General features: G+C 51.8%; 1 protein-coding gene across 1 annotated transcript in view; it reads left to right on the forward strand.

Moving 5' to 3' along the window:
• The window catches only part of ERGIC1 (endoplasmic reticulum-golgi intermediate compartment 1), a 101,480-nt gene extending 75,667 nt beyond the window's left edge, over positions 1 to 25,813 (forward strand). The window contains exons 6-10 of the mRNA XM_019450328.2: positions 1,859 to 1,963; positions 6,786 to 6,846; positions 11,032 to 11,132; positions 13,931 to 14,053; positions 25,507 to 25,813. Of these exons, the coding sequence (XP_019305873.1) occupies positions 1,859 to 1,963; positions 6,786 to 6,846; positions 11,032 to 11,132; positions 13,931 to 14,053; positions 25,507 to 25,614 (498 nt within the window). The 3' untranslated portion in view covers positions 25,615 to 25,813. The remainder of the gene's footprint in view (positions 1 to 1,858; positions 1,964 to 6,785; positions 6,847 to 11,031; positions 11,133 to 13,930; positions 14,054 to 25,506) is intronic.
• The last annotated feature ends 283 nt before the right edge of the window (positions 25,814 to 26,096 follow it).

Here is a 26,096-nt window from a genome sequence, read left to right on the forward strand (position 1 = left end):
CGGAACACTCCCAACTGAGTTGGGGGCCCTCCCCACGGCCCCCACGGTCTACATCTCTCTGGTCCGGTGTGGGTCACGCAGTCTCATTTTCTGTTCCAGACCTGTGTCACCACAGGCCAGAGGCTCGTCCAGGGTCAGGTTCTTGTCTGAGCTGTCTTCCCAAAACCAGCACGTCCCAAAGGATGGCTGCGTGTGGCCATCAACCCAGGGCTGCTGAGGTAAATGGCAGGAGGGAGTATCATGTCCAGCTTCAGTGTGCGGAGTCTGGAGGCCAGCATCCCTGAGTTCAAACCACAGCTCTTGGCATGTTTCTTAGCAAGTGTCTTCACTGTTCCGAGCCTTAGTTTTCTTTTCTGTAAAATAGAAATTACCAGATGTCACAATCAAAAATGCTATTTCCAGAATTTACTTTTTATTTAGAACAGTTTTTCAATGTTTATTTATTTTGAGAGAGAGAACGCGCGCGAGAGAGCACAAGCGGGCGAGCACAAGTGGGGGAGGGGCAGAGAGAAGGAGAGACAGGATCCAAAGCAGGCTCTGCACCATCAGCACAGAGCCCGGTGCGGGGCTCCATCTCATGAACCGCGAGATCATGACCTGAGCCGAGATCAAGAGTCAGACACTTAACTGACTGTGTCACCCAGGTGCCCCACAAATGCTATTTTAAGAATTAATGTCTTTCTTTGGTTTGTTCGTTCATCCAGTACCTAATGTAGTGGGCATCTACCAGGGTCTGGGGAGTGCAGAGCAAATCAGACACAACTCCCTACCAGCGTGGAGCTTACGTTCCCCGGTGAGGAAGCAGAATAGAACGAGATAAAGATACGGTGGCAGGTGTTTCTGAGTGCTTTAGCAGACCAAAGGGTTTGGGGAATCGGGGTCAGGGGGCTCCCCGAGCAGAGGCCTGAGGGAAAACAGGGAAGGGAGAGCCATGTCAAAGAGGGTTCCAGGAAGGGGTCAGAGGTACGAAGGACCGAGGTAGGACCTCCACGGTAGGCCGTTCCCGGCCAGAGGGAGTACACAAAGGAGGTTGTGAGCAGAGGAGTGACACGATCAGAGGTAGGGTTCAGAAGGACCCCTCTGGCTGTTGTTGGGGGAGGGCCTGTGGGTGCCAAGGGTGCAAGCTGGGGGCCCAGTGAGGAAGCTGCCCCAGGGGAGCACTGGAGGCTTGAGAAGGTCAGGTGCTACATGTCGTGAGGGTGGAGCTGACAGCCTTTCCTGGTGAGCAGGAGGCCAGGTGTGAGAGAAAGGTAGGGGGCCAGGATGATCCCAAGGGCTTGGCCTGAGTAGCTTGGTGGAGGAGGGGCCTTTTAGTGCAACAGAGATGCCCCAGCAGAACCCAGGGAGGTCCTGGTCACAGGATATCAGTGCCTCTCCTGGGCTGTCCTCTGCCAGGGCCTCAAGGCCCAGGGAGGAGAGGAGGCCACCACAGCTGTGCCTTCAAGGATCCCCCAGCCTAAGGTGATGGGGCAAATTGGGGTGAACGGTGGTGTTGATTTGGATTTTGAGCAGGTTCGGTTGGTCCGTGGGCCTCAACCTGCTATGGGGCCGACAGCCAGGAAGTTGGTGGGCAGCTGCCATTTTGAGCTCTGGCCTGTGCCAGGGGCCCAGCTGGATGCCTCACATGTATTTCCTCCTCCCATAATCCCAGCAGCCCCCTCTGGTAGCTTCTGCTACTGTGCCCATTCTACGGATGAGGAACCTGAGGCTCAGGGAAGGGCAGCGGCTCCTTCAGAGTCCCATGGCTTGGACCAGGCTGGGATCCAAATCCAGAGCTGTCCGACACCAGAGTGAAGACCTGCAGCCCACCCTCTGCGGCAGCCAACGACACTCCTGAAACCTGTATCTCTCCCCCCAGGTCCCAGGCAACTTCCACGTGTCTACACACAGTGCCACAGCCCAGCCACAGAACCCGGACATGACCCATGTCATCCACAAGCTCTCCTTTGGGGACACACTGCAGGTGAGCAGGGCACACTCAAGGTGACATGACTGGGGTGGGCATACAGCGAGGCGGCTGTGTCACCCGGAGCCTTCTGTCCTCTCTGGGACAGAGAGATGACGTGTAGAGGGGTCACCTCCTCTGAGTCTCTGCTCCATCAAACAGCTCCTCTGTATCATTCCTTCTGGGCGTGCGACTGCAGTTTTATTGACAGTGCACTGGACTTGGAACCTTGGGTTGAGACCTGGAGGCTGGGGAAAGGGACTTGCTTTTCATGAGCAAGTACTAAGTGCTGGTGCTTTCTCCGTGCTGGCACAGCCTTATGAGGCACAAGGAGGCACCGCGTGTTACAGTCATGGAGCTGGGCCCAGAGAAGCCTCTTGTCCAGGGTCTGCCAGCAGATCTGTTTGATGCCAGAGTCCGGCCCGCTCCCCTCTGTGGCCCTTTCTGCCTTCCAGCCCAGTACCCACCCCCACTAAATAGGGGTAGCACAGTGGACGAAGCCTTCTGACAGTACTTGTCATGATGGAGAGGGCCGCCTTCAGCGGGCCTGGCCCAGCAGCTCCCTACCCATGGCAGCAGTGTGAGGGGACGGAACACAGGCGCGCCCCCCCCCCCCCCCAGCCGCAGGCAGGGGAGCTTGGATGTTCTTTCTTTTTTCTACCGCTCACCGTGGTCCTAAAGGTGGATTCTGGAATTGAGGCTCAGAGCGGGGAAGTCATTGCTCCAGCCACAGTGCTGGGATCGGGACCCCAGGTCCTGCCCCCAAGCCTTGCTTGATGAGAATCCCGGATCCTGGTTGAGGGTGCTGGGGGGTGGGGTCCCTCCAGGAATGGTGGTGTGCACATGGGGCTCACACAGGCCCGCAAGCCCAGCACATACAACATTATGCCACTTATATGCACACACGCATCACACACACTGAAAGGTATGCCCAGACATACCTGTGCTCCTACGTACACCCTAAGATCCATCCCTAAGCACACATACCAGATGGACACACACTCAGACCCTTGCACAAACACAGCTCACACACACCACCCGGAAGTGCGCAGGCTCACCCACGTTGGAAGGTCTCACATACACGCTCGTGCCTGCACTGCCCCACTCACGTGAACCTGCCAAGCACTGTTCTTTATAAGCATGACCTTCTTCATGCTTAGCAGCCCAAGAGGTGGGTACTTTATTTTCTCCATTTTACAGGTGAGGAAATTGAGGCACAGGGAGGGTGCAGTCTGTCACAGAGCCTGGGTTTGAATCAACAGTCTGGTTTCAGGCCACACTGCTGGTTCTGCGTCCCCATGCACCCTCTTGAGTGCACACTGCCCTTTAAGCACGTGTGCATGCTCATACCTCCTCTCTCCACTGCACGTGGCTCGTGCTTCTTTCCTGGTGGCCCCTTGTGCCCGGCCTGAGTGGCCCAATCATCACCTTTCCAGTCCCTTTGGAAATCACAGAGATTTTTCCTCTTGGAGATAGGGCTTAGGAACAGAGAAATCCTGGCCTCCCTGAGTGCCATGAGCCAGACTCCCTAACTACACACTCGGCCTGCCCCAGGACTATGGACTCACTTCACACAGGGTTCACCACGCATATCGTCCCATCTCTCCATTCAGGGGGTTGTCGTGTGGAGGTTCCCAGCCTGTCTTTCTGGATTCAAATCGTGGCTCCACCACTTACTAGTTGTGTGACCTTGGATAAAGTATTTATTCCTGGTGGGCCTCAGTTATCCCATCTGTAAAATGGGGTCAGTAATAGTACCCACCTGATAGGATTGTAGTAGAGATAAAACAAATTCATGCACACAAAGCCCTTAGAACAGTGCCAGGCACAGAGTAAGTGGTCAGTGAAATGAGCTATTACCACTGTTGTTGCTATTTGTACCCTCACTCTGCACCAGGCCCTGCAAGATAAAGCGTGCTGCCAGCCCTGGGGCACCGGGGTGGCTCAGTCGGTTAAGCGTCCGACTGCGGCTCAAGTCATGATCTCGCGGTTTGTGAGCTCAGGCCCCGCGTCGGGCTCTGTGCTGACGGCTCAGAGCCTGGAGCCTGCTTCAGATTCTGTGTCTCCCTCTCTCTCTGCCCCTCCCCTGCTCACACTCTGTCTCTCTCTGTCTCTCAGAAATAAACAAACATTAAAAAATTAAACAAAAAAAAAAAGCATGCTGCCAGCCCTTGAGGGGCTCACACGGCCATGAAGGAGACAGGATGTGGGGTGGTCACCACCCCCAGTGGGACAGTAGCTGACAAACCACAAGCATGTAGTAGGCAGTGGGCCCTCCATATACTAGGTGTTTGGCAGTCTCTTAGCTGCCTTTGGACCCACCAGCTCACCAAATCTGCACCACAGCCCTGGGAAGGTGGTCTCTGTGAACTCTAGTGGGCACAGGAGGAAACTGACACGTGGAGTCGTGAGTCCAGGGTCACTCAGCTCTGCACCGGCAGAGTTCAAACCCAGTCTTTGTACCACACCACACTCCTTCCCTGTGGGAGGTTTTGACCCCGGAAGCCTGCACTTTCTTACCTAGAGAGCAACATTACAGATGACATCTTGTTGAATCCTTACAAAAACTCCCCTCAAGGATACTGGATGGCATTTATTTTTCCTGATGAGAAAACTGGGTCAGAGGGATTCAGTAGCTTGCCCAAGGTCACACAGCTTCTAAGAAACCAGACATGTCTGGCCCCAGGTCTTCTGTCACTGTGCCCCGTATAGTCATGGATCCGTCAGACCCTCTTGAAATTTCTGCTCTGTGCCAGGCCCTGGGGTTACATGATGGGTAAACAATACAGGGTTCTTGCTCTCAAAAGAAGAAAAGATCAAACAAATAAACATGATGATATAGGACAAGGAGGGCTAAGGACAAGAGAGGCAGAGGGGCAGAGGTATGAGCATATCATCTGGGCAGTGATATGGGAGCAGGGACAGGGTACCTCCCAGCCTGGGAGGTCAGGGAGGTGACCTCTCAGGTGACATGTAAGTCAAGCCCTGAGAGTGAGGATTTGGCCAGGCTCACAGGGAAGTCTCATGGGCAAAGGGGCATCTCCCACATCTCCCACTCTATGACACGCCCAGTTGGTCATTTTCATATAAAAGAGCCGCAAGGTTATTTTAGAAAAAATGAATCAGCAGGTGTCCACATCGTCAGAATGGTGTTCTGTAATGAAGCCTGGGAAGTGAGCGCTCCTCGGAGGTGGCAGAGAGGGCGCAGAAGTGTCCTGGAATGGGAGCAGAGAGCTGAGTTTTACTAGATTCGGGCAGGTTGGTGTGTTAGAGCACCCGCCTGCTGTGTGGAGGATGGCCGTGAGGCCAGAGTGGAGGTGACGGAAGGGCTGCAGCCAGGGCCAGGGGAGCCAGGGCGCGGACTGAGGCTGGGTAGCAGGGAGAAAGGAAGGGGACAGATGGGTAGGAGAGGGGGCGGTCTTGTGTTGTTGTGTGCTGTGGACAGAACAGGGCAGTAACAGCCTTCTTCTTGGTCATGGTTATGGTGGAAATAGGATTTTCTTTAAGTGGAAAAAACCCAAAACAACTGAGGCTCCATCTACCCATCCATTATCCATCATCCATGCAACAAATATTTCTTGAGCACCTATTAGGCACGTGATGTGCCTTGTGCACGTTGCTGAGGACAAGCACGGTCCCTGCTCTTGTGGAACCTACAGTCTAGAGGGGAAAACAGAGGTTAATCAAGTGATCGTACAAATGAATGTGAGATAAAACCATGACACGTGACTGTGGGAGGGAACATTCTCGCTCTCGTGTCCATAACCACCATCTTCTTGGGTTAGAAACCAAGTCGTCAGATTGTCATTCCCTAAGGCAGCACTGGACAGATTTTCCTTTTCTTTGGACTTGTTAAGGGTATGCAGCTCTGTTAAGTGCTCGATAGACGTCAGCCACCTGAGACCAGGATCAAAGATCAGGCCACCCAGCTACTTCCCACTGTTCCTGAAGTGGCCCTCTCTGCAGGAGCCTGTTCTCACCTACCTCTCTGACCTCCCTACTTCCTGCTTCTTACCTCCTTCCTCTGGGGCCACACAGGCCTCTGTTTATTCCTCAGTCTCCAGGCTCATGCCTTCACACATGCTGCTTGCCTGATTAACTTCCCACTTTCCTGGGTGTCAGTGTCACTGCCTCCAAGAAGCCCTCCAGCGTGTCTACGTTGGCAACTCCTGTTAACCATGCCCATGGTGGCATGCCCCATGTGCCCCATGCCTTGCCCTGCTTTAGATTTTCCTATGGCTGACGTGGTTTCCCCTCATCATCAGGGAATAGGTAGGGTGTGGCCTTCAGCCCCACAACTGCTACATGTTCTCTGTAGCAGATACAGTGAGGCCAGCAGCCCTGGGTCCTCAGAGAACTGTGAGCTGTAGAGGATCTCAGGAGGCATGTGCTGGGACCTAGACTCACCTGCACTTGTATTTCCTGAGTGCCTTGATGGAAAGAGCTCAGGCTTGAGGTCAGATACCTGAATTTGGAGTTTGGCTCAGCCAGTTATCAGCCGTGTGATGCTGGACAAGTTTCAGTGCTTCTCCAAGCCTTGGTCTGCTCTTCTGTAAAATGGGGTCAACAGTACATCATTAGGGACATTAAATGAGATGGCTAGAAGTACACAGGACAGAGTGGCACATTAGAGGTACCCAAGATGGGAAGCAAGCTAGTGCCTGCCAGGTGCCAGACCCGTCCCGTGTCTCTCTGTTGCTCCCCACAGCTTCTCTACGAGACAGACCATGCTGGGTAAGGTCCCTAAACCAGGTCGCACCTGGCCGTCCCCTCACGGCCAGGGCTATACCTGGAGGTGGTGGCATTCTGAGGTCAGCCCCCTCACTGTGCTTCTCCACAGGTCCAGAATGTCCATGGAGCTTTCAACGCTCTCGGGGGAGCAGACAGACTCACCTCCAACCGTATGTATCCCATATCCCAACTGGGGGCGGGAAAAGGGGGAGAAGAAGGGAACGTTTATTTATCAAGCACTCACCGTGAGCAGAGCTGTTAATGCTTCGTTCGTTCCCACAGCTGGCCTGTGAGGAAGGTGGAACCAGCCCCGTCTTACAAAGGAGGGGACCTGTGCCCCCCGGGGAAAGTATGTGACAGCCCTAGGCAACATCATAAGTGCTCAGTAAATACCAGCTATTATCATCATTATTGTTCTCATGCCACGTGATTGTTCTTAGGCAATATAATCACCTAAGATCCCCACAGGGAATCATGGCAGAGCCAGAATTTATTTTGGTTCCAGTGGCACTGTGAGAACAGGGCTGTGGATGGCCCAGTCAGGTCTGACCACCTGGGCCGCCCCCCAACCCCATACTCTCCTCCTGGTTGAGCCCCTCCCACCCACCAGTGCCCCCTCCCTGAGCTGTCTACCCCCTCAGCATTCTGGCATCTTGGCCCTAAGTAAAGAGGGCCCCATGTCTTTACACGCTGACACACGTATGTACACACCTGTCTGTGGCCTCATCTAATGAATGTTTACACACCTACACATGCACATGTGCACACACCTAGGGCCACGGATGCACGCACAGAATGGGTCCAGGTGACGTGTCTGCTTAAATGCATTCATCCGCTGGATCCTGCAAGACAGGTTACCTTGACTTATTTCCTCACCTGAGCTCACTTTTTTTTTACCCATAAGGCTTTTCGCATTGTTTCTTAAAATACACTGTTCTCTCTGATAGTCAGAAATTCACCCAAAAGAAAACAGCTGTCCATGACCTACCCTTCCCCCCGCCCCACAACAAATCACACTTTTCATTTCTCCGTGTTCCCGTGAACCCTTGTCCATCAGCAGAGGTCATTTTTTCAAAGCAAGTAGACGGCAGTTTACCTTCTGATTTTTGTACTTGACATTGTTACGTTAACCACAATTTTTGTACAGTTTTTCCAGTGGTGACAGAGGCATGGTTGCCCATCTAGCAGCTCTGCTGTGCTCTATTAAGGCATTGTCTTCTCATGGAAAATGTCTGTCTATTTTTTTCTAGTTTTTTACCATTCCGGTAATGTCTGTGATATTTGCGGTATTTGCTTTATTTACATTATCCTGTTGCTTTCCCCCTGGGTGCGCGCCCGTTCCGTGCCGCCTCCTGCAGCATATGAGTGTGAGCAGTGCCTTCTTTTCATGCAAATGTCTGATTGTAAGTGAGGGTGATGATCCTTCGGGTGATGGTGTAGTCGTTGCAGTTCTGGGTAAGGGCAGCACACCGTCCCAAGGCGGCCATCCACGTGCACTTGCAGTTAGCATGGACCCCTCGGCGGCCTGATACTGAAATAGAACCGAGCGAGGAAGGAACCAGAGTGTATGCGCAGAAAACCCTGCCTGCCCCAGGGCTAGTGACGAAAGCCATCCCGGGCTGGCTTCCGTGGGAAGGAAAATGCATTAGATCAGACAACAGGCAGCCAGGGGTAGGGCTGGCTTTTCCTTCCCTCGGCCCTCCAGCTTGGTGTCCCTGCCAGGGCTTTGCCTTTGCTGCCTGCCCTCTCTGCTCCCAGACCTTCCCACTGAGGGCTGTCATATAGGTCTCCGCTCAAAAGCCACCACCTCCGAGAGGCCCTCCCTGAGCATCTTGTCTCAAGTAACCCCCACTTGGAGTGACCTGTTTTCCTCCTGAGGAGTGATTGTTGATGTTTTAGCCATGATGATGACATTGTGGTTGTTGTGTTTTGTTTTTTAAGAGTCTTTATCTTTTATGGAGACATAACTAAAATATCTGTGGATGGATTGATGTGATGTCTGGGATTTGCTTCAAAATAAAATGGGGTGGGGGGGGAACAGTAGGGTAGGGATGAAAAAATCGGCCGTGTGTTGTTAATTGCTGAACCTGGGGAATAAGGTATGTGGGGCTCATAATATGATTCCCCATTTTTTCTGTGTTTGAATTTTTCCATAATAAGCTGTTGGGAGGGAGCGAAAGGGTATGTGGGCCTGACAGGATCAGGTGGGAGCCAGCAGCCCCTTGGAGGGGGTCCACTGATGAGGACTCCATGTGGGTGGAATTAGGTGCGGTGTCTCTAGTGGGCATTTGGCAGAGGGTATCAAAGGCCCTAAATATGGTCATTGCCTTTGAGTCATCATTTCTACTCATAGGAGAGTAAGCTAAGGAAATAATTAAGAGAGTGTGCACAGATTTAGGAAAATAATGTTCATTAGGTCATTGTTTACAAGAGTGCAAATGAGGAACAGCGTCAGTGTCTAGCCACGGGGTCGGGGGGGGGGGGTCGGTTGAGTACATTTACGGGTCTGCGCTGGGAGTTGCGTGCAGCCACTGACCATGATGTGTCAGACCTCTGCTGGCATTCAGGCAGCAAACGTTTATTGAGGACGTACTATGTGCCAGGCCCTGTGCTAGAGGATTTTGCAGCAAATAAAAGAAACACTTACAGAGCTTACTTTCTGTGTCTTGGGCCTAAAATGGTATCTGTGGTGTTTAGTACTTAGAAAAAAGGTACGGTATGATCGAATTTTAGGAAGACATGAATATATGTATAAGTCTAGCAGTTTATACGCAAGAACGTGAACCCATGGTTTTCTGTGGATGGCGGATTTGTGGGTGGTTTTATTTTTTCTTTTTAGGATCCTCTGTATTTTGTACAAATTGTAACAGAACTTCCACGAGTGTGATTTTTCATAAGGCGTTCACTCTTTCCTTCCCTCAAGTTTTTAACCTGGGGTGATGGGCATCTGGAGTGCTGTATCTCAAATGCAGATTCTGAGCCCCACTCCAGAACCACTGAGCAGGGATCTCCAGGGGTGAGGCCCAGGGGCCTGCCTTTTAAATCCTGGGTAACTCTACTGCTCCTGATACCCGAGGACCACAGCAGGTTTGAGAAAGTGGGGTATTGGGATCTTCATGGGCTCAGACCTGAAGCTGCAGGGCTTTTCTGAGGTTTTCAGAGGGCTCAGGTCTCAAGACAATTCAGGAAGCACTACCCTTTTCTCACCAAGATGCAGTATTAGCAGGAAGAGGCCATGGCTGTCATCTACACCCCCTACCCTCTTACAACAAGGGAGTCCAAGGACTCAGAACTGATTCAGCCAGGATTCGAAAACTCAAGGCTAAATTCCCGTGCACTTTTATATCCATGACCCCTGACCTGAGACTGTAGAAGGCAACCACAGAAGGGTCTTTGGGCTTCTCGGAACCTCCCAGAAGGTGCAAGGGAATTCATACCTTTCCTGGGTGACATTTGGCCGCTTTGGGCCAGCATTCTATCCGCCTCGTGTTTGATTCTGGTTACCTCATGCTTATCAGAAGCTGATTCATCTGTTCTCCATTCATACCTCTGGCCGGCCAGCCATCCCTCCATCCGTTCATTCATTTAGTAAGCACTTGACGCTGTGCACTCTGAGCCAGGCCCTGTGCAGGGTTCCGGGACAAGAGATGAGTAAGGCACAGTCCCTGCCCTCTGCAGCCTCCCTGCATCCAGCAGTGGTGGGTCAGACAGGGCCAGGCGGAGGGAGAACTGATCTTCTGTTCACTGAAAATGGGGAAAGAAATTGATTCTTCGTAAATACTGTTTTTTCTGGTTTGTGGGCTCTTTCTTTTTGAAACTTCTATTGCTTCAAAAGCAACAATATTCAAACAGGACCAGGGGGTGCACAATGAAATGTGATCTTTATCAAATCCTGCCTTCTTCCCCAGGGACTAAAATTGCTAATAGTTTCTTGGGTGTCTTTCTAGAAAATTCTATACCTTCTTGCATAAAGAGTGAGTTTTCCCTGCCCCCCAGTACATGGAAACAGGTTATTCACTCCATTCTGCAACTTAGTTCTTTTTGTGTAACAATACCTCTTGGGGCGTGGCTTCTCGCAGTACCCACCTTTCAACGGTTGCCCTGTTGATGGACATTTGGGTTGTTTCCAGAATTTTAATATCATACACAATGCAGGAGTAAAGATCCTGATAGATGGAGTCTCTCAATTCCTGGTATCCAGAGCGGGGGAAACGAAGAAGGGCTGTTTGGCAATGAAAATTTGGAAACAGCCTCCCAGCAATGCCAAGCAGGTTTAGAATTGAAGTGGCATAGAAAGAGCTGCCGGCTGGTGAGTGCCTGTCCCCCTGCCTCATCCTGCTGTGTCCTTCCTGCAGCTCTCGCCTCCCACGACTACATCTTGAAGATCGTGCCCACGGTTTACGAGGACAAGAGTGGCAAGCAACGGTACTCTTACCAGTACACGGTGGCCAACAAGGTACTCAGTTGGTGGGCCCAGCTGCGTGCAACTGCACCCTCTGCTGGCCAAAAGCAGAGGCGACAAGTGTCTGAGTGAATTCCCGCTGGGTCCTATCTGGGGGCCTTTCCTGTGGCTGCTCTGGCCAGGTTCTGTCCCTGGGTAAAGATGAGAGGCCAGTCTCAGAGTCAAAGGGAGGAAATCTAACCAGGACATAGGATGTGATCTGTTGAGAAAGACCCTTGCATCTGGCCCCAGTCCTTTAGACTCAGGATCCTGATAGGTCAACACATGACAGATGCTCTGGTTCTCAGGGTACAAGCACTTTATCCAGGATCACAAGGACCTTGAATCATACCAGTTGGCCATCGGTTAACAGGAGCGTTCTAGGACCCCAGCACTCAAAGTCATGGAGAAGCAGGTAGGCCTTGGTGGGCAGCAGAGCATGGTCAGAGCCAGCAGAATAGGGTGACTGACAGTTGTTTCAAGCTGAGACAGCCTCTGGCCTCCCCAGAGTTGACCCTGCCAATGAACATGAATGCTTGAAACATGTTAGTTGAGGCACCCCCAGTGGATCCCTTTATCACCAGGACTCTCCTTTTTCTTCTGTTCCAGGGCTACTAAACCCCTTATAGGTGATGCATTGTTCAGCTCAGTTAATAATAATAGAGTAGTAGCTACCATTTACTGAGCACTAGCTGTGGGTCAGCTATGACGCTAAGCTCTCTACATCCACCATCATTTTCAGTCACCGTGACAGCTCCGTTTGTCCCCATTTTACAGATTTGGCCACTGAGGCACTGAGATGTAGTTATAGAGCTACAAAGTGGCCAAGTGGGGACTAGAACAAGGTTCTCCTTTGGCTCCAGAGCCTGGCATCTTGATCCCATCACCCACTCAGTCTGAACGGGGGCCCTTGAGTCTGTTGGTCTGAGAGCTGCTCTCTCCCGGGCAACCTGGGGTCCCTGTGCTGATGTTCTGGTGTAACTTTCCAAAGCGAGTTCTCTTTCTTTCACTCACTGTTTCTTGAAGGGCAGCTCATTGTAACTGTCAAGTGCTGACAACATCCAGTGGCTGGGAGAATGTGGACACAGTCTGAGCAGAAGAGGTGGGGCTGGAGCAGACTGCTGGTTCAGACCCGGCTCAGTCACTTGCTAGTTGTATGGCCTGGGACAAGTCACACAACTGCTCTATGCCTCTGTTTACTCATTTGTAAAATGGGGATGGTGCACCTGATAAGATGGCCATCAAATGAGGCAATGTCTTAAAAACTGCTTTGTCCACAAAGGAGGCTTTGGGTAAATGGTACCTACTGCTGCTACTTTTCATTATTTTCCTCTATCCCTCATCTCTGGGCTTTGACCCAGACAGTCACCCTGCCCCATCAGCTCTCCCTGGAGAAAGCTCATCTTGTTTTGTCCAAGGCTCCTTCCCCCGAGGCTTTGGCAAAGACCCAGCAGCCAGGACAGCTTGCTCAGCTCTCTCTGTGGCCTTGGCCCCAGCCTGCTCTGGGAACAAACAGGGCCGTGCCTGTCAGAGCCAATGGAATCCATCAGTGGGCGGGGGTCGGGGGGGTGGTGGTCTTGGATCATCCCTGGAGAAGCTTCAGAGCTTGGGGCCTAGCATTTGGGATTGGGGGCTCCCCTGTGGTTGAGTCCAGTCTACAGTTATTGTAGACAAATGAGAGTAGCCCAGAGGTGTCCAGCAAATGCCCAGATCAGAGGGGATACACATCAGTTCAGCTCTTAGCCGCCTTCTAATCCTACCCAGCCAGGTGCCGTCTCAGGAAGCCTTGTCTTAGGGTCCCTCTCTCTTTGCAGTTTGTGTTCCTTCTTTGAAGAAGCCCACTCCCTACATGGCCTCTATGCTCATATCTCACACACACACACACACACACACACACACACACACACACACACACACACACACCAAGGATGTCCTGTGTGACCTAGAATGCCCCCTCTTCACTAAGCCTTCCACAAACCCTGGGGAGAATTGGTCATTTGTTCCTGGCCCTGTAGCACTCCATGTCTCTGTATCACTGCGTGCGTAATGTGGCAGTATTGGAGATACTCTTTTACATCAGCATCCTTTCCAGATTGTGACACCTACCTCCCCTGACAATCTGCTCTGGGGATGGGGCAGGGCTTAGCACCCTTAGAGTCCCCAGCAGCCAGCAGGGGTGCCAGCACACGGGAAAGGTGCTCAGTAAACAATGAGTAGGGGTGCCTGGGTGACTCAGTCAGCTGGGCATCTGACTCTCAATTTGGGCTCAGGTCATAATCTCACAGTTCGTGGGATCGAGCCCCGTGTGGGGCTCTGCACTGACAGCACGGAGCCTGTTTAGGATTTTCTGTCTCCCTCTTTCTCTGCCCCTCCCCGCTCACATTTGTTCTCTATCTCAAAATAAATAAACCTAAAAAAAATAATAATCAATGAGTAAATGAATGGGTTTTGCATACCCAGGAGTTAAAGGGGGAAGTAGGCCTTTACTCAGATGGAGCCCAAATCACACCTGTCCTTTTACATCTCTGCTCTCTGATTCTGGTGCAGCTTCCATAGGTCATACGGTCAATTTCCAAGCAGCCAAAAGGGTTGAAAATGTCCCCAGGAATGTTGCCCATCCAGACACTGAGAGCAGAACCTCTAGGAAAAGGGGTGAGATGAACTGGTAGAGTCTGGCTCCAGGCAAGAGGGAGAGAAGAAAGCCCATTCTTAGGGGTTGGCGGGGGACCCTCTGCATTCCAACCCCCACCCACCATGAGACATGGCTCATACATCTGATTCTCACATCCCCGTTCTCTCTTCCTTCACCCCAGGAGTACGTAGCCTACAGCCACACAGGCCGCATCATTCCCGCCATCTGGTTCCGCTATGACCTTAGCCCCATCACGGTCAAATACACAGAGAGACGGCAACCTCTGTACAGGTTCATCACCACGGTGAGTAGGTGGGGCGCCTGCCGTGGGCTCCTTCTCTCGGCAGCACTCCTGGTTCTCAAAGAACGGGATGCAGCCTGCAGGGCTAGGATCCTAGGCTGTAAACAGGAGGTTGTGATCCCCAGGATGTTTAGAAATGTTATCAGAATCATGTCATCCAGAAAATATTTTCCAAAGAGGTTTATCACTAAGTCTATTTAGTTTGTTAAGCAGGTTTTTATATGGGTCAATTAGATGTTTGTGATTTTCTCCAGTTTTTTATTTTTTTATGGGTTTAGCAGGGTTTATCCTTTTCTGTGGAAAATTTACAGCAAAGGTTTAGCTCATTTTTTTCCCATGTCTATTTTCCAACTATAACTGCTGATATTGTCAAGTTTTTTCTTTCTTTCCTGCTTGCATTCTCTTCTATTTTCTCTCTTCCTTCTTCCCTTTCTTTCTCTCTTACCCTCTCTCTTTTCTTTTCTTTCTTGCCGTTGTCTCCATCAAGTCCAGTTTTCTGTGAAGCAGCTTCAGGCCGATGTCATTTTTCTTTGATACTGAGTATTTCTATTAAGTATACTGTTTCCTGGCCTTCCATTCAAAGTGTCCTTGGAGGCAGAAAAGCAGGCTCGCAGCATCCTGCTTCAGCCAGGTGGCCCGGAGATGTTTGGTAAGCCAGAGGCAGCGGAGGTGGAAGAGATGGGGTGATTATCCCTACCTCACAGATTTGGAGACTGAGACTAAGAGGCTCTTCTCTCCTGTACCTCTTTATACTTTTAATAATGATTGAAGATCAGGGGTCTTAGTCCCGGATCTTTCATTTCTGGCTCCCACTAGGTTTGTATTAGTCAGGACTCTGTTACAGAAAAGACAGCCCCACGTCCAGCTGGCTTGAGGGGTCAGTAAGCCTCAGGCATGGCTGTATCCAGGCACAAATATTGTCTAGAATAGGCTTTTTTTAAAATCCTGCTTTCCTCCGTACCGGCTTCATTTTCAAATAGAATTCACTCATAGAAAGTGCCCCTTTCTCAGTAATTGGACCTGAGTCCTAGATAAGGTAGTGCTGTCACTGGCCCTGCCTCATTCCCATGCCAGCCTTGTGGCCTAAAGAATGAAAGGACTTCCAGCCCGCTGACCCCAGCCAGATGAAGAAGACAAACATTATGAGGGGGTGGGACTCCCCAAGAGAAAAATCAGGGGTCAGTTACTAGAAAACAGAGGGGTGGATACTAAGAGGCAAAAAGGTCCGATGTCCACAACAACATCTCTGTCTTATAACCCATTAAAAAGGAATAACAGTTCCTGCTCTCCCTGCCTCCCAGGCCTCATGGGGCTCAAAGGAGATCATCAAATGGAAGCTTTTTGCCTTCTAGAATGCCATGTGGGTACAAAGGGTGTCAGAACCCTAGTGCTTTTAGGAGCCTCACAACATTCTCGGACTCCACAAAACGCAAAACTTTCAATCAGCAGAGGGCACCTAACAGAAAGCTAAGACACTCAACACAGATTGGAAAAAGGTATTCATCACACATACGAGACAGGAGTAATCTTCAGAATTTATATATAAAGAATTCCTACAGACCAGTAAGAAAAAGTTAAGCGACCATGAAGAAAAATGGGTGAGGACTTGAGCATTCATAGAAGAGACCATACTGGCCATGAAAAGGTGCCCAAATTCCCTAGAAACTGGAGGAATTTGATTCAAAATACCAGACCCAGCTTGGTCCTATCAGACTAGCAGAACTCAAAGACCCACAATAGAGACTGGGGGGATGCACAGCAAGGGGTCCTGCATGCACTATCTGGTACGAAGGTAGATTGGGCCAGCTGCTGGCGGGGTCAAGCGCAAACCCTTTGACCCCAAAGCCGGGGAACTTGTGAGCAAGCGGTTTTACCCAAAGCCCCGCAGGGTAGGACCCTAAGTTGTTCCTTTTACCCCAGTGCTCTTACTGCATACCCAGAGTAAGAAACTACAACACAAGTAGGTACGTTTGTGCAGATGTGGTCTGCTTCTCTGAGGCCCTGGGGCTATGGCATTGACAGTGGCAGAGAAACCCTGTGCCCATGTCTTACTGTAGGGTCTAGAAGGATCTTCATGTCCCCTTCTTATTTGCTCCTACGTGCCAGATGGCTGAGGCTCCCAGTGTGAAAACCCCTTGGCAGGTGGCTGAGAAACGAAGCGACTCCATTTATTTGCTAAACTTTCGCTAGCATTGACCACGTGCCAGTCCCTGTGCCTGGCAATGGCGAGAGCCGAATTTGACTTCATCCCTGCCCTCAAGCTGCTCCCAGCTGGTGGGGAAAAGGGGCGGGCATGCAGAGAATGGAAGCCCACCCAGCAGGGGCTCCACTGAAGCTATGCACCGGGCACTGTGGTAGCAAAGACTCCCTTCTGTTCGGAAAATTTGGGGAAGGAAACCCAGGGATGAAGGATGCAGAGACATTTTCTAGACCGGTGGGTGAAGGAGAGAGGGTCTTAGCACAGGGAGTAGTATGTGCAGAGGCGCCCCGCTTAGCATGTTTTGTGAAGGCCGTGTGGCCTCTTTTGATGCGGGTGGACTTCTAAGAGCTGGAGGTCCCAAGAAGTCACAGGGGAAAAGCCCGTCCATCTGACTCAGAGGCCAGACACCTCCTTGACCCCATTGCCTTCTCCTCCTGCCTTTGGCCGTCAGCGTCTCTTCCACCTCTGTCCCATCCGCCTCCACCGAAGCACGGACCATGCTGCAGGGGTCTTCCTGACATCATTAGCCTGGTGGCCCCGCACCACCATCATGGTCGTCCCGGCAACCGTGGGGTCAGCCCCAAGTGAGCCAACCGGCTGTCCCTGGCAGATGGCGTCATTGTGGAGCTTCAAAGCCCCTTGTCACGAGGCGGCAGATGTGGGGATGACGCTCACAGGCAGACACACACAGCACAAAGACCCCCGGGAGCCCTAGCAGGGTAGGGTGGGGCCAGGATGGAAGTGGAGGCACCTGCTGTGACTTCTCTTTCTCTCTCTTTAAAATCAAACACTTGTGTGCCAAGCCCCCAAGCCCCAAATGGGGGCCTCTGCAAATAGCTCCTCACAGGGGCTGCTTAAGAGAGGGCTTAGGCCAGAGGCCAGGATGTCGTCATGTGGCGGCTGCAGGGCTGCAGGGGCAGCTGTGGGTGGGCTGGAATGAGGTGGGGTGTAGTTCAAGGGGGTGTGGGTGGGGCGGGGAGGGGCAGGTGGGGCCTCCCCAATGCATTTGTACCTATCAAGTCCCTGGCTTATCCGAGGTCGCTCCTCCAGGGTCTCACGGTCTGGAAAGGAACTGGACATCCTGAGCCCGAACAGAGGAGGGTCCTTCCTCCTGGAAGTCCCCATCAGGCTGCCTGGGGCTTCTCTCTCTGGGCACCCAGGGCACCTTGCTCAGACTTCCACTTTGTGCCATTCCAGAAAATGTCACCACTAATGGAATAAACAGATGTTTTGTAACAACATGCAAGTGATCCCCTTCAAAGCGCCCCCTCCCACACACGCACATTTGTCCCCTGCCCCTGCCACTTGCCGAAGCCCCTTTTTTGGGATTGCCTTCAAGTGGGTTGTGGTGACAGATTGGATGACTTCAGAAGTGTCACGTCGCTTTCCCTGTGTGTTTTATTCTGTCGGGGAGGAACAGCCAGAAGTCAAAAAGTATCAACTTGGATCAGTTTGGCCATGACAGTTTTTGCCCACCAAAAATGACCAGTTGGTAATGGCAATTCAGTAGCTGCATTCGACGTAATCCCTGGCCTCAAGGTGCTCCTTGCCAGCGAAATAATTCCCCAAACTTTAGATTGTACTTTGTACTTGCCAGGCCTGATTATGATGAGCCCCAAGTCTGTTTCCCCTCAGTGTCCCCTGCATCCAGCACAGGGCCTAGCCTGGATGTCGATACTCAGAAATATACAAGGGACGGCTGCTTGAAGAAGGGATCCTATAGCTACACTTATTAAGCATCTACTGTTACTGGGTAATTCTGTAATTATCTCCTTCAACTTTCCCAGCAGCCCTCCAAGGTAGAGATCATTCTTGTTTTATGTACGAATTAACTGAGGCCCAGAGAGTTAAAGAAACTGTGCCAGGGCACAGCCAGTAAATGGCAAAGCTGGGACCTGACTCCAGAGCCTGTTTTTTTGTTTTTTTTTTTTTTTAACGTTTATTTATTTTTGAGACAGAGAGAGACAGAGCATGAACGGGGGAGGGGCAGAGAGAGAGGGAGACACAGAATCGGAAACAGGCTTCAGGCTCTGAGCCATCAGCCCAGAGCCTGACGCGGGGCTCGAACTCACAGACCGCGAGATCGTGACCTGAGCCGAAGTCGGACGCTTAACCGACTGAGCCACCCAGGCGCCCCAGCCAGAGCCTGTTTCTGCCACATCGCCCACCCCACCCCCACCACTGCCACTAGCTTGGGAGCCTCTGCCTTCCAAAACAAAGGCTCTTCAGGATGTCCCAGGAACAGAGTCCCCAGAAACCATGAAGCCCTTGATAGGACACCAGGATCTTTTGATACAGTGACTCCATACTGGGAATCAGGAAGAAATGTGATAGCAGGAAACAAGGCGACGTTGTGAGCACGAGTGATAAAATCACAGTCATGCACACAAATCATTAAAACAACAACACCACCCACATGTAAACTGTCCATCTAAGATTGGTTGGCTGGTGACTTGCAAATTTTCCTGCCCAAATCTGATTACCTGTCACTCATCTGTTGGGACGCCTATGAGGATTTGCTGTAGACAAAAGGCATTAGATACTCGGGTGTGGGGGAGAGGGAGACAGTAAAAACAACTGAGAAGAGACAAACTTAAAACAGGCATAGTGCCTTACCCGCTAAGGCAATATGAGTTGGGAAGAGACCAGCTTTGTAGCTCAGTCTGAATCTCGCCTACTCAGACTTCCCTTGAAGTAACTCTCTTACCCGGACCATGAGCTCCAGGAAGGCAGGGCGGGGCCTTCATCATCTCTGGTCTCCAGACCTGGGACAGTGTAGGCAGGTGATAAATAGGTGTCAAACAATGAGCAAACCGATGGAGGGGTGCACATCTTGGTCCATGCCCATAGCACAAGTTCCTAGTATCTGAGGAACGGAACAGAATCCACATTAGCAGCTCAGTTATTGAGGGCTGGAAATGTGTGTGTGGGGGGGACAAAAACTTTGGTTCAGATCCTTCCAGACGTTCGAGCAGAGCTAGCTCTTCCAGAAGGTTGTGTACCAGGGACAGATTGCTCCAACTGGGTCTGAACACAGATAGCTCGGTAGCAACAGAAGTTCCTGGTGCTTGCTTTTTGAAGGCAGATTCTGAGATGTAAAAGGAATAGCAGAATGGAGCGAGCTCCCTTTTAGAAACTGTACTTATTTTTACAGCCACACAGCTTACTTCCTAAACTTCATTGATGGGGTCCCCTTATTTCAGGACATTTGATAAAACTTAATTGAGAAAAAGCCATTCATGTGTGAAGGCGGGGACTGAGAGGAGCCTTCAGGTTGCGGGTAAAGTACGGTGGTCTAACAGAAAAAAGCAGGCCCTTTGCAGCCTTCCTGACCTGATTCTCATCACCCTCGCCTATTTGGTAGTTGTGTGACCTTGAACAGGCCAGTCCCTCTCTGAGCCTCTTCTTCCCCATCTGTGAAATGGGGATCACGCCATTTCCCCGAGGAGTTGCAAAGATTGAATGAGAAGGCAGAAGAGAATGCCGTCTCAGGCCTGGCCCACAGTAGGTGCTCAACCAAGGTGGGGTTTTTGGGGGGAGGGAGGGGGAGTATTTTGCAGCTTCAGCCATTGGAAGAACGGGGGCGGGGAGAGGGCTCTGTTCCCCCACCAGGCTCCTGTGCTAGAGGGTGGGAGTGGAGGGTCCGGCAGGCGTGGCACCACGGGATGGAGACCACCACACCCTCTCCTCCCCCACTTTTCCAGGGCCCAGTCATCAGCTTCCCTTCTGCGACAGCCCCCACCCCTGCGTAGCCACAGCTTTGGTGTTCTCATCCACGGCTCCAGTCTGTCTGCCGCCACCAGCATCTGATGGGACTCCGATTCATTATTTATTTCCTCATTCTGGGCCTTTTCCACAAGCTTTTCAAGCAATGCTGACTGCACGGGGAAAGTGAACGAACAGTTCGCAGGCACTTGAGGTACAGCAGCCAGCCAGACAGAGGCCATCCTGGTCCTCACAGGGGGCCCCATTTTACAGATGGGAGAAACCGAGGCTCGCGGGCGGGGGGGGTGGGTAACCTGGCTTTCCTGGCCAGAGTGGCAGAGCTGGCGTCTGACCGCAGGAATGTTTCCTCCAGAGCCCGCAGTCTCCACCCCCACCCCCGTGTTGGTATGTGTTGTGCTCCTCCGTTGCCCACTGTGGAAAAGAAAATGCGGGGGAGGGACGATGGATCGGGAAAGCATTAGTGCTGGTGGAACAACAGAGGGATTCAGCTCTCCAGCCAGTGCGGTTAGAACGCGTCCTTTCCATATTGTAAGGAATTAAGAGCCATAATTAAAATGTAAGGGAAACACACACACACACACACACACACACACACACACACACACACATCTTCTTTTCAAGGTAGAGAAACTGACTTCATTCTAGTCAGAGCAGGAGGCTGGGAAGCTGGTGAAACCACAGGAAATCTCTGCTAAAGAACAAAGGGGCACATTATTGAGGACTTCTGATGAAAACAAAGTAATGTGCTCCTCTCAGACTCACTGGGGCCTGGATATCGAATTGTCCTTGTTTCCATTTCTGGAGCCAGGGCTGCTGACCAGAGTGGGGTTGCATGTGCTGGGTCTAGTGGCCCTTTCTGGCTCAGTGGCCCTGCTCCTTCACCACCCCCACTGCCTCAGGGCCCGGTCCGGAGGTACAAGAACATGGCAGGGGCGCCTGGGTGGCTCAGTCGGTTGAGCGACCGACTTCGGCTCAGGTCATGATCTCACGGTTTGTGGGTTCGAGCCCCGCGTCGGGCTCTGTGCTGACAGCTCAGAGCCTGGAGCCTGCTTCTGATTCTGTGTCTCCCTCTCTCTCTCTGCCCCTCCTGGACTCATGCTCTGTCTCTCTCTGTCTCCAAAATAAATAAACATTAAAAAAAAAAAAAATTAAAAAAAAAAAAAAAGAACATGGCAGCGGTGAGGGACCAAGGGAACATTCACGGCTGTGTGTATAACACAAACACTCGTTCGGTCTGATAGCTATCCTGAGGGGTGAGGATTAGCCTTCCCGTTTTTTTTAAAGGAAGGAAACTGAGGTACGGGAAGTAAGGATGATGCAAGGGTACAAGACAGGAGGGGCCCCAACCAGAAATACCTTTGTATAAGGTACTTCTGATATCTTCTTGGTGTTTGTGCTTGACATAGAGCCCTGGGCAGATGTGAATAGCTCCCTGACTGGCCAGAGAAGGGAAATAACCTCCAGCTTAGGTACTCTGCCCCCTGAGGGATATGCTTCATCACAAACACCTCTTGGCATGTGCTTGAGGGAATATCCTGTCAAGATCTCAGCTACCCCATCTGTAGAATGGGCCCTTGAAGTGCTTAGGACCTGGGCAACTGCAAAGAATCTGCATGTGGTGCCAGGGACACCTTTGCTGTCCTGTCTTTCCATGAATGGGCTTGTTCTTTCGGTAAAAGAGCCAGTTAGAAAAAAAAGGAAATTGAGACCCAAAGGGTTGCTCTGAGGAGTAAGTGGTATTTTACCCATTGTGGTTCTTAGAGTGGGTCTCAGAGAGATTTAGAAAATCTCAGATCTCAGCAACAAGGTCAGAGCCTTCCAGTCAGTTGAAAGATTAGGTATTGTTTACTGAGCACCTACTAAGCACTGGGAGCTCCAGGGGCATCTCCTGCAGTACGACAATTGGCAGGGTAGGGGTGGTTTTCCCGTGTCGTAGATGAAAAAAACCGAGGCCCAGAACGGCTCTCCCATGGCTAGAGTAAGCGACAGCCACGGCTCGGCTTCCCAAGGCTGAACCCTTCCTGCTGCCATGGCAGGGGAGGCCCTGGTAGACTCCCCAGGACGCGCTTCATCCCCACCCCACTCTGCTCAGGGCCCCTGCACCATGTACAGTGAGGATGCATATGATTGGCTTTATGTAAACTTTTCTTCATGTGTGTGCATCTTGGCACATCCCCCATCGTGGGTCGGAGAGATGCCAGGCCACCATCTGCCCTTTCAACAGCCCTTTTCTTGGCCTGTTCTTGAGATCTGCCCCACCAGTATGATGAAGCCTGTCACCTTGCCACCACCAATGTAAGGCCTGAGTCCCAAGACAGACATTCTGTCCACTGCAGCCTCGTGGCTTCATTTATTTCCCTGTTTCAGAACTGGGGACTGTGGCCTTCCCGGGACACAAGATGGCTGAGACTGGCCACCTCCTCGGAGAGTCCAGATGTGGTCACCTCCTGGTGTTGAGGGTCGCTGTGGCCACCCACGTGTCAGAATCCAGGGAGCACCACAGCCCGAGAGCGCCCCGGGACCCCTCCCCTCCTGACCCCTGCTTCACCTCATACCAGTCACCACCTATGAGTGTGAGCATGTCAAGAAGGCCGGAGCAGGCTAATGGCAAAATCCTGAAGGCAGGGGCCATACCAGCGTCAAACAGGCTGCTAGATTTTTCTTTCAGCTTTTGAGGTGCCTCCCCTTGCCCCAGAATGTGCCAGAAATCCCCCTCCTCATCGGACCGGTGACAAGCACCTTTAACAGATGTAGGATAAAGGGGGATGTGCTGCTGTGTGGGGGGTATTGGGGGATACCCAGGGGGCCTCACTGCAGCGCCCCCTTAGCCCTAGGCTCATGGCAGCTCACTCTGATGGGGCTAGTTGCTGAGTAGCTTACGTGCCCCGGGGCCTCAGCTTCCCCACAGCTGTGTGTTTTCTTGTACCTCAGTGCATGTGCTGTCTCCTCCTGCTCCTGGAGACTTCAGACTGGGTGCCAGGTGTATGTGAATCATAGGCACGCTTGGGTTCCAAAGCGTGTGTGCGGATATAGGGTGTCTGTGTGTGTGTGTGTGTGTGGTTTTTTGTTTTTATTATTTGCTCCATTGCACTTAAGTCACATTTTCCTCTTCTCTGACCCAAGCTCTAAAAGCATTTTGTGGTATAAAATCTCCTATCATCTGATCCAGTCTACCGAAATAAACCAGCTCCCCTGCCGTCATCTTCCTTGAAAAGTGGCCCTGCGTCATGCTCTGAGGCTGGCAGGGAGAGGCCCCGCCTGCTGAAAACACTTCATAATAATCCCCCTAGCGCCCCCCATCCTCTTCACTCCCTGGGGGGCTGCTCTGGTTTCTTGGGCTGTTATTACTGGAATGCCAGCTGCTCTACTGAGAGCCCATCCGTACAGACCTGCTCTGTCTTGGGCCTCACAGGCCTCTGCTTAGCTCATCTTGCGGAAATATCATCTTAAAAATAAACACTGGTTCGATCTGCACTTCCCTCTCACCTCCGCCGTGTCTCCTGGCCTCCCGCACTTGGCCCCAGAGGATCCATTAAGTCACTGCCATCTCTCAGAGTCCTCCAGCGGTTGAGCGTCAGTGGTGGGCCGGCCACCCAGTTGTGCCTCCGGGGGCCCTCTAGGACTGTTCCTCTGGGCTTCTTCGGAGTCCTGTGGTCATTTAAGTGCTTCTTGCACGTGGCATGGGGGAAAGAGTGCGAGCTCCGGAGGCAGGCAGACCTCGCTGTGCCACCCGCTCGCTGTGTGACCTTGGAAAAGTTATTTCCTTGTCTGGGCGCCATGGGTACGTGACTCAAGAGTGGCACACTGGGTGATGGGTGGTATTGGCTCTTTGGAGTGGCATAAAGTATGTGCTCAAGAGGAAAAATACATCAAAAGAAATTTTTTTAATGTTTATTTATTTTTGAGAGAGACAGAGACAGAATGCGAGTGGGTTAGGGGGCAGAGAGAGAGAGGGAGACACAGAATGCGAAGCAGGCTCCAGGCTCCAAGCTGTCAGCACAGAGCCCGACGTGGGGCTCGAACTCACAAGCTGTGAGATCATGACCTGAGCCGAAGTCGGGACACTCAACCGACTGAGCCACCCAGGCGCCCCAAGAGGAAAAATTCATTTAAAGTTGCCTTGCAAATCTCCTCTGAAGTTCTTTTATCTTCCATCATCCATACTTTGATTCTATTATGGAACCAGAAAGCAACTAATAGGCAGGCCAGGAAATTTTGAGTAAAACAGAGCATTATTTTGATGTGTCACAGGTGGAGTTCTGGCACAAGCAAAGATAGGAATTCAGTTAGGTGGAGAGTTTCGTGCCTGAGAAGCAGCGGAGCGTCCTGTTAAGAGTGCAGACTCCCAAGTTCGACCCACTGATCACTGTGGTATTGGACCGGTGATCCAATGTCTCTGTGCCTCAGTTTCCTTGGCGGTAATATTTGCGTCAGAGTAGTACTTCCTAGGGTTGGCCTGGGGATGCAGGGAGGAGGGAGGCACAAAGTACTCAAGCCCCACCTGGCACAGAGAAAGTGCTACGTAAGCTGTTTTGTCCTGGTTATTGCATTTGATCGTGTGGCCGGGAGTTAGGAAGTCCAGCATACAGGTGCCATTCATTGTCATCCCCCCTACTGCAGCGGTTCTTAACTGGGGGCAGTTTTTACCCCCCGGAGACACTTGACAGTGTTTGGTTGTCACGACAGGAAGGAAAGGGTACTACTGGAGTCTCATGGGTGGAGGCCTAAGAGGCTGCAAATAAACATCCTTCATTGCACAGGACAGCCCTCCCACAACAAAGAATTTTCTGGTCCCCAAAGTAAATAGTGCCGTAAGAAACTTGGCCGTAATGTAAGCTTTCCGGTAGTGCCAGAGGCTCCCTCTCTTCTGTAGCTCTTGCCCTGGTTGTACTTTTGCATTTGTTGGTATGATTATTTGATTACTACCCATCCCACTGATCTCCTACAAGCTTTGGAGAGTGAGACATTCATTTCTCATTCCCGTCCATCCAGGCCAATGCTGCCTATTCGGCCCACCCCGGATCTCAGTCACAGGCAGCGCTGGGCCTGGACCTGTCAGAGCCAGGTTCAAGTCCCGGGATTGCCACTTCCTGGCTGTGTGACCTTGGGCTAGTGGCACTGCCTTTCTGAACCTCCATTCCTTCATCTGCAAATGGGACTGTAAAAATCTGATAAATTTAGAGTGGAAGTTAGGACCACAGGCTCCAGGGTCAAGACATACTTGAGTTCGGGTCACAGCTGTGTTACTTCCAGTGTGAATTCAGTTACCTAACTAAACCTTGGTTTTCTCACCGATGAAACGGGTCTACTAATCCCCTTCCTCATTCAGACGGTTGGTATGGGATTTAAAGGAGCTGCTGATGGTTACTTTTATTGTTATTAAATTCATCATCCAATAAGTGGGTTTTGTTGAACCCTGCATATGTTCCAGACCCCATTAGTTATGGGGCAGAGCTCGTGATTTGGAAGGGGTCTGGCCTGGTGCTCCATCCGGTGCTGACCTCTGACCCTCCCCCCCTCGCCCTTTCAGATCTGTGCCATTATCGGTGGGACCTTCACTGTTGCCGGCATTCTGGACTCCTGTATCTTCACAGCCTCGGAGGCCTGGAAGAAGATCCAGCTGGGCAAGATGCATTGACGACCCGCCGGCCCAATGGCCGAGGACCCCGGGAGACTGCCAGCCCTGCTTCCGGCCCCCCATCTCCTCCTGCCCTCTTATCTGGCCCAGGATCTGGCTGCATCCCAAAGTGGGGGTGGGGGGAGGCAGGGGGCAGCTCACGGTTTCGCAGCTACCTCTTTTCCCCATCTTTAATTTGACACGAATTACACTGCCTGAAGTTGTGGTGCCCCTTTTCCTGGGGAGCCCCAAGACCACCACAGTCAGGCAAGGGAGGTGCGGGGATATTGGGGACCACTCCTGGGAGGGCTGCAGTTCCTTCCCTCTTAGGGGAACAGCCCAGAATCCACGTCGACCAGCTCACAGCCAGGCTTTGACAATCTCGAAGCTCCCACCATTTGGACGCACTAATCACTTGGCCTCTCCCCTGGGGAGCCGGCCTGCAGACCGGGGCTCTCAGCTTTGGACCACCCTGCCCCCGGGTGCCTCCACTGTGCGCCTTC

This window comes from Panthera pardus, unplaced genomic scaffold, assembly GCF_024362965.1.
Source record: "Panthera pardus isolate Hobbes unplaced genomic scaffold, ASM2436296v1 HiC_scaffold_2, whole genome shotgun sequence".
NCBI classification, from domain to species: domain Eukaryota; kingdom Metazoa; phylum Chordata; class Mammalia; order Carnivora; family Felidae; genus Panthera; species Panthera pardus.